This window comes from Leptidea sinapis, chromosome 1, assembly GCF_905404315.1.
Source record: "Leptidea sinapis chromosome 1, ilLepSina1.1, whole genome shotgun sequence".
Classification (NCBI taxonomy): domain Eukaryota; kingdom Metazoa; phylum Arthropoda; class Insecta; order Lepidoptera; family Pieridae; genus Leptidea; species Leptidea sinapis.
Genome location: NC_066265.1, coordinates 14,953,411 through 14,965,746, shown reverse-complemented (window position 1 = coordinate 14,965,746; position 12,336 = coordinate 14,953,411). Strand labels below are relative to the sequence as shown.

Below are 12,336 nucleotides of genomic sequence, written 5' to 3'. Positions count from 1 at the left end.
ATTATCTCATTGTCACAAAAAATTCTATGTTATTTATCGAAATTTAGATTTATAAATTTTACTATAGTCTTTTTAAAGACTTATTATTTAAAATAAATACTAGTAATGATATTTATAATAAATATTGTTAAATATTATCCTGATTGTGTGTATTACTATTTACTTAACCTATAACACTTTTCTCGCTAGTCGAGGTGAAAAGTTGTATGTTTAACTCGAGAGCAAATATTTTTTTTTGTCTCGTGCCTTTAAATCACTCACTACCTCAGTAGTCTGTAGGCAGTTGTAGTGCCGCTTAGAAGTTTTGGGGTTTTTCCAGAATCCTGAGCGGCACTGCTTGTAATGGGCAGGGCGCGTCAATTACCATCAGCTAAACGTCAGCTGAGCGTACAAATACGGCAACAATAAGCGGAAGAAGTAATAAGACTTACTTTTTTTATGACAGTAAGGGACGAGACGAGCAGGGCGTTCAGCTGAAGGTAATTGATACGCCCTGCCCATTACAATGCATTACCTCTAAGGATTCTAGTGAAAACCAAAAATTCTGAGCAGCACTACAATTGCGCTCGTCACCTTGAGACATACGATGTTAAATCTCATTTGCGCAGTAATTTCACTAGCTACGACGCTCTTCAAGCCGAAACATAATAATGATTACACATTACTGCTTCTCGGCAGAAATAGGCGCCGTTGTGGTACCCACAATCTAGCCGGTATCCGTGCATAGGAGCCTCCCACTGGTTCATTTCCTTCCAGTAAAGAAACATTCGTTATGATTGATTAAGTTTTAGCGAACGAACATTAACTTATGAGTTTATTACTGAGGATTTTTAAGTCGCAGTTGCAGAGATTTTTATCGCGGTGACCTTTGTAATCCCCCTTGGAATTTAAGTCCACTTTCTGGAATCATGTTGCAAAAGCATATACATCATCGAAGAGTAGTAGGCATGACAACTTTCCCCCTTATTCATAATAGCCTGCTAACTTAAAGCATTGCTAATTCTCTCTCTGTCTTCTTCTATTGACCTAAGTCAGAATGAGAAAAAACACTCCGAAGTTAGCGGACCATTATGAATAAGGGGGCTAATGTTTGTACATGTATTATGAGTATCACAGTTTCTAGAAAATTGCTTATGTGCATTATCTATACATATAAATAAAATTGGAGTGTCTGTTTGTAATATTGAAATAACCGTTTTTTACTACGTGTATATGAATATATGTACCAAATAACATACGTTATGTTACCAAAATAACATTTTTTACAATTTTTGTCTGTCTGTCTGTTTGTTCAGGCTAATCTTCGACTTTGATTGACAGGTAGCTGATGTAATAAGGAGTACTTAGACTACGTTTATTTTAGAAAAACTCTTTTATTTTAATGTCCATTTTTTTTAATGTCCAATTTTTAATGCCTAACTCTAAAAATAATTTATATGGCAAAACGACCTTTGCCGGGTCAGCTAGTTAATAAATATATTGAGAGGCAAAAGTTTAAATTATTATTTATTTAAATGTTCCTCTTAATTATTCTTTCGCACCTAAGTTATAAAGAGCCAAAGCTGGTAACGCTCCTGTGATTCCTCTGGTGTAGCAACAGAATTTGGGCGGCGGTGACCACACACCATCAGAGGTGACCCGGACGCTCATTTGTCCTCCTCTTCTTAAACAAAATATGTTTTATTCTGCTGCCCCCAAATACTCTCAACCCCTAATTCATACACTTGTAGTCAAAAGCAGGTACTTATAGGAAAAATATAAGTATTTAAATTTTAAAAATGATTTTGTCTATGCATTATTCAAGTCATCTCTTATTTTATTCTCTTAGGGGTGAAATTTCCGAAACTCACTTCCTAGTGGTTACTTAAGTCTTTTTAAGGAACCATTGTGTAAAATTTCAAGTTCATTTCCTTATAGCACAAAAAACAAAGAAAAGGTTCTTTGCTGATGATATAATGACTGCAGTGAGTTTATGTGCAGTAATTATATCATGGACAGCTCTCTAATCGATATTTCATTACTAAGTAAGCACTTGGAATAATTACCGATAAGACAACATTACTTTACGACATTTATGACTCTTTGAATCTTTGACACAACTTTAACCATTATAAAATACCTTTATTTCGCTGCTCTGTTTCTTCGTACGTACGTTCTTGGTACGTAGTTGCCATTCGAGGACTTTCCTGCCCCACCGGCCACTTCAGTTTCGCAATCATTTGGGCTATATTCGACTTTGGTTCTCCCACGGATCTCCTCATTTCTGATTTATTGTGTGAGTGTGTAATATTGTTGTTACAGGTATTTAGATTGTCGGACGGGTAAAGACGAACAAGATTGTCCTGGGCGCAGGGTGAGCTGTCGCCTGGATCAGTTCCAGTGCGCTTCTGGCGATAAATGTATCGACGGCTCGCAGAAGTGCGACCACAAAGACGACTGCGGGGACAACTCTGATGAATCACACTGCAGTATGTATACCATCAATTAATTTATAAGTATTAGGAGCTTAACATTGTCACACATTGCATACAAGAAGTATAGCATTGATAACACCATCAATCTCAGGACTGTTAGATACTTGAGCATATTTCGCCCACACAACTTTACCAGCTTGTGTAACTAAACCAAGTTCAGATACTATACTAATATTATAAAGAGAAAAACTTTATTTTTGAGGCTGTAGGTGGTAATCTATGGATCTACTGAACCGATTTTGAAAATTCTGTTACCAATAGTAAGCCATATTATTTTTGAGTGCTATAGGCTATATATGAACTAGTGAAATTACTGGGCAAATGTGACTTGACAACTTATGTCTCAAGGTGAAGAGCGCAGTTGTAGTGCCGCTCAGAATTTTTGGATATTAAGGGATGGTTGACTACTTTCGCTCACCTGAGATTTTTGCCCGTTTGCCCCTTCTCGTATATAAATAAATCTACCGATGGACGCTATTTGCGCCACCAGACTTCCGTTTACATCTACTGGGGAACGGGTGCTACTTACTTGTGATCCCTGGATTACCGTGTCTTCTGAAACTCTGCTTCATGTTGTTAAAGGGGGCAACAGTCAGCACCTTATAATAGTTACTACAGTAACTACAGTGTCTCAATAGCTTTTGTGTATTTTTTATTAACTTTTATTTTAACTAACATCGCATTTGCATCGCTTTACATAGATTGTAATTAATGTTGTTATTTAAGAGTAGCAATGAGTTTCCTGCCACTTCTTCTGATTGAAGCTCATCTACCATTCTTGATTCTCATTTCTTTTCAACCTAAATAGATTAGAGTATCATATATTTATTTAGAATTCTTCAAAAATGTTTACTTCCGTTGGTTGTCTTCAAATGCGGATATTATAATTCTATAATAAGTTTCAAAGTTCTAATGCATTGATAATTTGGCAGGTTTCCCGCCCTGTCACATTGGACAGTTTCGATGCAACAATGCTCTGTGTATCCCCGTAACGTACCACTGCGACGGCTATAAGGATTGTGCCGATGGAACTGATGAAGCGAACTGCACGGCTATCACCTGTCCTGATAACAAGTACCTGTGTCCTAAGGGTGGACCCGGGGGAACTCACAAGTGTATCGCCCGCTCGCAGCTCTGCAACGGAAAGATGGACTGTGAAGACAATGCTGATGAAGAAGCCGCTTGCTGTAAGTATTGTCAATCAATATGGCCCAATAAGAAGCGCCGTTGACTAGGCCACGGCACCCCTCGTCATTTTGCACCAGGGGTCTTTAATGGTCAAAATTATTTATAAATGTTGACGTTGTTAAGCACAACATGAACTGTAGTATACAGAAACAATTGGACGGAATGCAATTTTTGTCAGCTGTTAGCTGTCTTTGTGACACACGTTAGATAAGTTTGGACTCGTATTTAAATATAAGCAATGTCTAAAGATTGTTGAACAGAAAGACACAGATTTGTAATGGAACATTTTTAAAACAAGTGTTCAACACATATTTAACTTTTTTGTAATAACACGGTTTCTCTCTATAGTTAAATAGTTCGTCATAGTTTCAATATAATTCATTGACTGAGTCTTAGAGTTGGAATCTCTTATGAGCTTGTAAGTTTAAAGGCACCTACGGCCACCACACCTACAACGGCAGAAATAGATTTGGTGGACGACCAGCACATAGGCAGTTAGCTAGGACTGTTAGTTACAATGCTACTGTAGTGGAATTTACAGTAAAATATTGCCGCTAATACTATACTTTTGACTGATAATAATTATTAGTACTTAAAGTTAAACCACCCTTGTCTTGTCTTGTTAACAGCAATGTCTTCATGTCCCGCCCTGGCCTGCGAGTATAACTGCGTGGCGTCGCCCTTAGGTGGGCAGTGCACCTGTGCAGCAGGGCTCACCCTGGCTGCAGACAACCGCTCCTGCGTAGACCGCGACGAGTGCAAGGAGTGGGGACCCTGCCATCAGCTCTGTGTCAACACGCCTGGATGTAAGTACACCTAAAAGAAAAAAACAAGACAATTCCTCAGTAAAATCTGGCGATTCAACTGTCCAAATTAGGCAGTTTACCCAACTTTATGCCACTTTAATATTAAAGTATAATTAGCATACCTCAACGGCCAAAAACTCTTGCATATGTCCTGAATACCGATGTATTCACATACATAAAGTAAGTCCCTTTGCTTTTATATAAATAAATCTATATCATAAGGTACATAACTACAGCACACGAATTTTCTGTATATTCAGCCTTCAGATGCGCATGTGCGCCTGGTTACACCCTCGTGGATGGCAGCATGTGTCGTGCGGAGTCCAGTGTGGGTGGAGCGCTGGTGCTAGCTCATGAGAAGGGGCTGCTGCGACTCGACTTGGAGAGGAAGACGCCCACCACACTCGCCAACGCGACGTCTGCTGCCGGCCTCGACTACCACTACAGAAGAAACCTGCTGTTCTGGTCTGACTTGAAGACGAGGAAGGTTGGTTCTTAGCTAACAGGCATAATATAAAGCTTATACAGGATACAAAGTTGTGTACGCTTTTGAATCTTGCTCTTGGCCTTTTCGGACAACCATCTCTACTTGCTCTGCACAATGAGAATGACTTCTTGGCCTATACGGCACAGGAAAGAGATCTATTTGGCACTCACTTGTGGGAGAATCTTGCTTAAAGTACCGGCTAAATGAGGACTACAGCGGTGCTTTTTTCTGTCGCCAAGAAGAAGCCTAAGATAGAGAAATTACTGGGCCACATTGACATAAATACCTTATGTTTCAAGTGATCGAATTCGTAGCTTTGCATTAGACAAGCTGTATCACAATCAGATCTGTTGCTTATCATATAAATACTTCTTTTTTTTTTTTAAGATGCTTCTAGTTTTACATAATGTTTGTTTTTAAGCATTTGACGATTTGAGATTTGCTGTTGAGCTTAAGCTTATAATAAGTGTCCTGTACTATATGTAGTTATTAATCTAGAAAATGATATGTCGATAGATCCACTCTCAACAAATGAATGTTCCGGCGGGTTTGAGTGGGTACTCCGGGAGCGATATCGGAGTGGCTGGGTCGTGGTCTCCCGTAGCGCTGGCAGTCGACTGGGTGGGAGATAAGCTGTACGTGGCTGACAGCCTGGGTCAAAAGATCGACGTGTTCGAGCTGGATGGTCGCTGGCACGCTGTGGTGCTCGGCTCCAACCTCACTAGTCCTGCTGATATCGCGCTTGATCCGACTCTTGGACTCATGTTCGTAGCGGACAGTACACAGGTACGTTATAAATTGCTAAGCTATTGTTAATATAAGAGTAAATGACGAATGGTGTTTAATTTGGTCTAAAGTCTATCAATTTGATGGATTAATGATAAATGAAATTATGCTTTAAGGGCGTTTTCGAACTGCAATTTCTCTATAAAATTCAGCCAAATAAGAATTGTGTCATGGAATTAAATGGTTTTAATAAAATTTATGCCAATTGTTGTTATGTCTGCAATAGTTTCGTCAAATAGCTATTCTACTAACTCAATTACATCTTAGACTGACGCTCTTAAGCTAGGAAAATACTCGTATCCTATTGGAACAGAAAAATGTAAGAACTGTACATAAAATTAGTAAAGCCGGTTACGAGGATTAAGTATAAAACAGACGGAGAATCTTATCGTATTCATCATTTCTATAATAAAACTTTTTACTTTGTTTATTTTCAGATAATTCGCGCAAATATGGACGGAACTCATGTCCGCTCAATCGTATCAGAAGCTACGTACAAAGCATCAGGTATCGCAGTCGACACCATAGCTAGAAGAATCTTTTGGTGTGACTCACTACTGGACTACATTGAAACAGTTGACTACGATGGAAATCACAGGTTTTTGGTGCTGAGGGGCCAACAAGTCCCGAGCCCTTCGCGTCTGGCCTTATTCGAAGACAAAGTGTACTGGTCAGACAGCACGAAGCAAGGCATAAGTTCTGTTAATAAATATTTAGGATCTTCCAGCATCGAAGGCATATACAAAATTAAAGATATCCGGGATCCTAAGGCGTTGACAGTCATTCACCCACTGAAACAGACATCCGTTAATAATCCTTGTGGAAACAACAATGGAGGATGCTCACAGATGTGCATAGTCACGGCTTTGCAGAATGGAGGCTTGGGGTACCGTTGCGCCTGCAATATTGGTTACAGTTTAGAAACCGATCTGAGAAACTGTGATTTGGTTAAGGAGTTCCTTATGTATTCTCAGCAAAGGTTCATTAAAGGAAAAGTATTGTATCCTGTGATAGAAGGTTTTAACGATGCGATACTTCCCGTAGTCTCCCGTCGTGCGAGATTTGTTGGTTTAGACTTCGATGCTCGGGACGAGTATATATACTATTCAGACGTGTTACAGGATGTGATATACAGGGTCCACAGGAACGGTACAACGAAAGAGATCGTGTTAGCGTCACAAAACGAAGGTGTAGAAGGTCTAGCCGTAGACTGGGCGTCAAAGAATTTATACTACATCGACTCTAGGAAAGGAACTCTTAACGTCCTATCCACTAGAAATGTAGCATACAAAAGAACGCTGCTCAAAGACTTAAAGAGACCGCGAGCTATAGTAGTCCATCCAAATAAAGGTTATATTTTCTTCTCTGAATGGGATCGTCCAGCTAACATCAGCCGTGCTAACACCGATGGAAGTGGTTTGCTTGTCTTTGAGAACGTGACATTGGGTTGGCCAAATGGGTTGTCGATTGATTTCGAAGCAGACAGAGTTTACTGGTGCGATGCTTTGTTAGACCACGTGCAACACGCTAAGTTAGACGGTACTGATGTTAAAACTGTAAACTCCAGATTGATCAGACATCCATTCTCAATAGTTATATACAAAGAGTTCATATACATAACAGACTGGAGATTGGATGCCATTGTCCGGTTGCACAAACTATCGGGTGAGCAAGAGGATATAATGGTGCGAGAACCGCAAACTAACAGGCTTTATGGGGTCAAGGTTTACAGTGAAGATGTGCAAAAGATAGCACCTAACCAGCCCTGCGCTATCAACAATGGGAACTGTCAGAAATTCTGTTTCGCAGTTCCGCGGAACAATACTGAATTCTTAACTGTCAAATGTGGCTGTCCGTACGGGGAGAAGCTAGCTTTAGATGGTACCAGTTGTATTCCTGATCCAAACTCAGAACCCCCACTTCAGGCCTGTCCTAATTCTTGGGACTTTACCTGCACCAACCAAAGATGTATACCAAAGAGTTGGGTTTGCGATGGTGATGACGATTGCTTGGACAACAGTGATGAAGAACAAAACTGTACAAGTAAGTACATCATTTCACACTTAGAGACTCCCACCAGTGGGAGGCTCCTTTGCACAGGATGCCGGCTAGATCATGGGTGCAATGGCGCATATTTCTGCCGTGAAGCAGTAATGTGTAAGCATTACTGTGTTTCGGTCTGAAGGGCGCCATAACGTGAAATTACTGGGCAATTGAGACTTAACATCTTATGTCTCACGGTGACGAGCGCAGATGTAGTGCCGCTCAGAATTTTCGGGTCTTTCAAGAATCGTGATCGGCACTACATTGTAATGGGCGTGTTAATTACCATCAGCTGAACGTCCTGCTGGTCTCGACCCTTATATTCATTCAAAAAAAAGACTTCGCCAAAATGTCAAAATTAAAACATAATTTTGACATGGTACAAATACCGAAATTAAAATTTGAAGCGTATAATTATGTACCAAGAATATATTTTTGTCGGTAAACCGAACACTCGTAGACTAACAGCTCAACTATTTTATGGATTCTATGTGTCGTTTAGTTCTTAATTTATGATATCAGATTCCGGGCCGTTTTTGCTCTATCTTATTACGTTATCTTTTTTTTTTATAATAGTAACTGTGCGTTTAGTCAAAAATAGGCCAATAAAAAATGTCCATTTACAGAAACTACTTGCAACGCTTCGGAGTTCATGTGCAAGTCCGGGCGCTGTATTCCCGCGACATTCAAGTGCGACTCTGAGAACGACTGCGGCGATTTCAGCGACGAGAGCGGCTGTGTCAACGTGACGTGCAGTTCGTCACAGTTCCAGTGTGACAACGGGCGCTGCGTGCCTAACACGTGGAAGTGCGACTCTGAAAACGATTGCGGAGACGGTTCGGACGAGGGATCGCACTGCGCTGAAAAAACTTGCGCTTACTTCCAGGTAACAGGATCTTTAAAATGAAATTTAGTATTGCAGATGGCCTTGGATGGTTCTCAGTTTTCACTATCCACAAATTCACATCGTAAACCACTTGATCGTTTAGCTCTTCTAATATAAAAATCGGATCTGCAGAAGCTAGTCTTAAGTTGATGTATAATGTCCATTGTAACCTTCCAGTTCACGTGTCCACGGACGGGGCACTGCATACCTGCGTCGTGGGTGTGTGATGGTGACGATGACTGCTTCGACAAGCAGGACGAGGCGGACTGCCCTCCTGTCTCTTGCCTCGCCAGCCAGTTCAAGTGTGCTGACCTCAAGCAGTGTGTGCAGGTACTGAAGATATACCACCATTTTATTTCTAAATAAACATATTATGGGGAAATGATAGACTCTAAAAGGGAACTTTAGTTGATTATTTTTTAATAATATACTACCTACAAATAACACAGTGGATATAGTCTATGGATATACAGTGATAGATAATCACGGGCAATTTTCCGTAACTCGACAACTATAGTACGCCTATTTCGCGTGGGGGTTGGGAGGCAGTTTATCAAACCTCTGTTGTCACCCATGACCTCGGGGAGAGTCCTCGGTGACCCCAGACAAACTCTCACACTCCAGAATGACGTATGCGGCTGTCTCTCCTGCTTCCATTCAAGCACTGCAGCGGGGACTGTTGGTAACACCTGTATAAATTAGTGACCCATTGTCACATGAATTATTTTATGTAACCTTGGGTGTGGAAGTTCCACCAGTTCGCGAGAGAGCTAAATTTTTTGAATGGTAGACCTTCTTTTGTTTTTCTGCATCCACTCACCTCCGTCCAGTTCTTATCATGTAGCTCCTTGGCTATGAATCAAGCAGGCCGTCCACAAGGGCGGAGGACTATTGGTTCTAGTCCAATTGCTGTCATCTTTGAACTGATCCTGGCTAGTTCGTTCGTTAGCGGCATTGTTAACTCTGGAACCAATGTAATCCTTGACCCATTGAAGAGTGAAATAGAATGGATATAAAACAAATAAAATTTCTCGATGTTTACCAAGGAAACTTCACGGTCTGTTAATTTTGCGTCTCTATTTATAGAGGGACAAAAAAAATATTCATTTCTAATATGTTAAATCTATATGTTTAGGAAGCGTACAAATGCGACGGCATCCCCGACTGCAACGACGGTTCTGATGAGTTGGGCTGTCCATCGCTGGCGCCGCACCAGTGCGCTCCTGACAAGCAGTTCCAATGCCGAGCGTCCGGGATATGTATACCGCACACGTGGTATTGTGACGGTAAGAACCCATCCACGATAACTTTGTTACACGCTTACCATTAAATAGGGATAATAAAAAATATCATTAAGGGATCTATTTGGGGCATAATAAGATCACGTGATATTGGTTAGATAAATTAAAACGGCTTAACTCACATTCATTCTGATGCCAGCCTAATTTCATACACCCTATGGTGTATGCCTATGCATGAAGCTATGATTTTAATCGTAACGCTTTGCAAAATGGCCGTATGAACCGATATGTGTTCCCTAAATAAATACAAAACACTATTCAAGTTGGGGTTATAAAATCACTTATTGAACGACAATACTTACCATTACACTATAACGCACATGACCTGTCGCCTGACTCAAAGTCGCCATATGATGTTCCTGTAACTACAACTGTGCCGCTATTTTAAAGTTAAAATAGTTGTGGTGGCATTATTTCCCGACCTAGATGGGCATATTTTAAACATGGCATCATTGAGTATATGTTAAAAAGTGTTGAGACACCTGATAGTAGTCGATACTGCTCGCTCACTTTAATGCAAAGGAGAGAGGTATAACGGTGTTACAGAAACCATCAATGTCACTAGCTTCGGCAACCTTCAAACGGGAATACAAAAAAAATCAGCACTCTGATATCTAGACGGTATACAGTGCAAAGGAGCCCTTAAGTGATATGGATTTTTCATCAATTTGTTTTTAGGGACGAGACGAGCAGCTTATGGTAATTGATAAGCCCTGCCCATTACAACGCTCAGGATTCTTGAAATAGCCGAAAATTCTGAGCGGCACTACATTTGCGCTCGTCACTTTAAGGCATAAGTTATCAAGTCTCATTTGCTCAGTAATTTCACTAGCTACGGCGCCCTTCAGACCGGAACATAAAAATGCTTACACATTACTGCTTCTCTCTCGGCAGAAAAGACACCGTTGTGGTACCCATAATCTAGCCGGCACCCTGTGCAAAGGAGCCTTCCTTCTGGTAAACTTGAGTGCGACTTCAAACAATTACTGTTCCAGGAACCCCCGACTGCGAGGACCTGTCTGACGAGCCAGCGGAGTGCGGGTCGGCCGTGTGTCCTGCTGGTCACTTCCGCTGCGACAACGGGCGCTGCCTGTTCCGCGCCTACGTGTGCGACGGTAATGACGACTGCGGAGACGGCTCCGATGAGGGTGCCGCGCATGCGTGCAAACCGCCGCCATTCAGGTACACTTTACGGTTTTCTCATCAATTTTAAAGTATAGTAGTACTTCATATGACGCTATGTCTTATGAAAAAACTGATTGGACTTTTTGTACACTGCTAAAAGCACTTGCACAATACAAGTAATAGAACAGAAGCGTAAATCAGCAGTCTCCTTGAAATTTATACTTACGTCTAGGCGGAACACTAGGGCTGGTACATATATTAAGTTTGACGACGCGGACGGCAGTGTGTAGCTAAATTAACTCGGAAAGCGACTAGTATCGGCGGCTTACGGCATGGCACTCATTAGTTTTGTCTCCCCAATATTGCTTAGCGGCCGCGTAAGTCGTGTGTATGTGTGCGTGCGTCGATTCTACTACGTACTGTTCTACTACTATATTGTGCCGTTTGCGCGCACCGATATAACAAATATTTTTTTATAGAATATTGGGTGATTTATAATATACAGCGTACCAATTAACTTCTTTGACAGTGCATGCTATGTCACTCTGATAACATCACAAGTTCATAGTTTTTAACAGTTTCGATAATATAATATAGTATGTTACTTACAAGTCAAATACCAGAAAAAGTATTCTGCGTACGATACTTACAAATAGAATTGATGTTAAAAGGATGGCATAATTAAAACAATAGGAAAAAACAGACGGCTGGTGTATGCCACTGTCAAACTTTGAGTATACAATTCAGGGTATCAATTTTGACAGTTAGTAAGTTGCTGTCAAAATTAATACATAATTAAGACGGTTTCAATTATCGAATCATGATATCCTTTTTAATATAATTGGGTATGATTGGTTGAAGTGCAATAAAAATCATGTAGAAAATACTTTGTTTAATCCTTAGATGTCCTTCCGGTCAATGGGCTTGTCCAGGCGTGACCAATCGCTGCGTAAACATCACACAAGTGTGCGACACCAACATGGACTGCCCCAACGGCGCTGATGAAGGTACCTGAACTTATTTTCTATCTTTGTTAATTTAATATTAAAATAATTTTATAATTTTATCTAAGAGCGACGATGCAGCTCTGAAATGCTTAGTATAATTTGTATATTATTTCCAAATCCGATCTAATATTGAAAATATTCTTTTCTTTATGACCATCAAACTAAAGCTAAAGAGTATCATTTTGCTTTATTAAATAAAAATAATTTGTCATATATTGATTGAGCTGCAGAAA

General features: G+C 40.4%; 1 protein-coding gene across 1 annotated transcript in view; it reads left to right on the top strand.

Annotated features, from left to right (window-relative positions):
• Window positions 1–12,336, top strand: part of LOC126966429 (low-density lipoprotein receptor-related protein 2) — a 221,594-nt gene that overhangs the window by 193,356 nt on the left and 15,902 nt on the right. Inside the window, exons 5-15 of the mRNA XM_050810470.1 lie at window positions 2,302–2,468; window positions 3,407–3,661; window positions 4,292–4,468; window positions 4,729–4,955; window positions 5,472–5,741; window positions 6,179–7,784; window positions 8,411–8,670; window positions 8,848–9,000; window positions 9,806–9,956; window positions 10,967–11,153; window positions 12,000–12,103. Of these exons, the coding sequence (XP_050666427.1) occupies window positions 2,302–2,468; window positions 3,407–3,661; window positions 4,292–4,468; window positions 4,729–4,955; window positions 5,472–5,741; window positions 6,179–7,784; window positions 8,411–8,670; window positions 8,848–9,000; window positions 9,806–9,956; window positions 10,967–11,153; window positions 12,000–12,103 (3,557 nt within the window). The remainder of the gene's footprint in view (window positions 1–2,301; window positions 2,469–3,406; window positions 3,662–4,291; window positions 4,469–4,728; window positions 4,956–5,471; window positions 5,742–6,178; window positions 7,785–8,410; window positions 8,671–8,847; window positions 9,001–9,805; window positions 9,957–10,966; window positions 11,154–11,999; window positions 12,104–12,336) is intronic.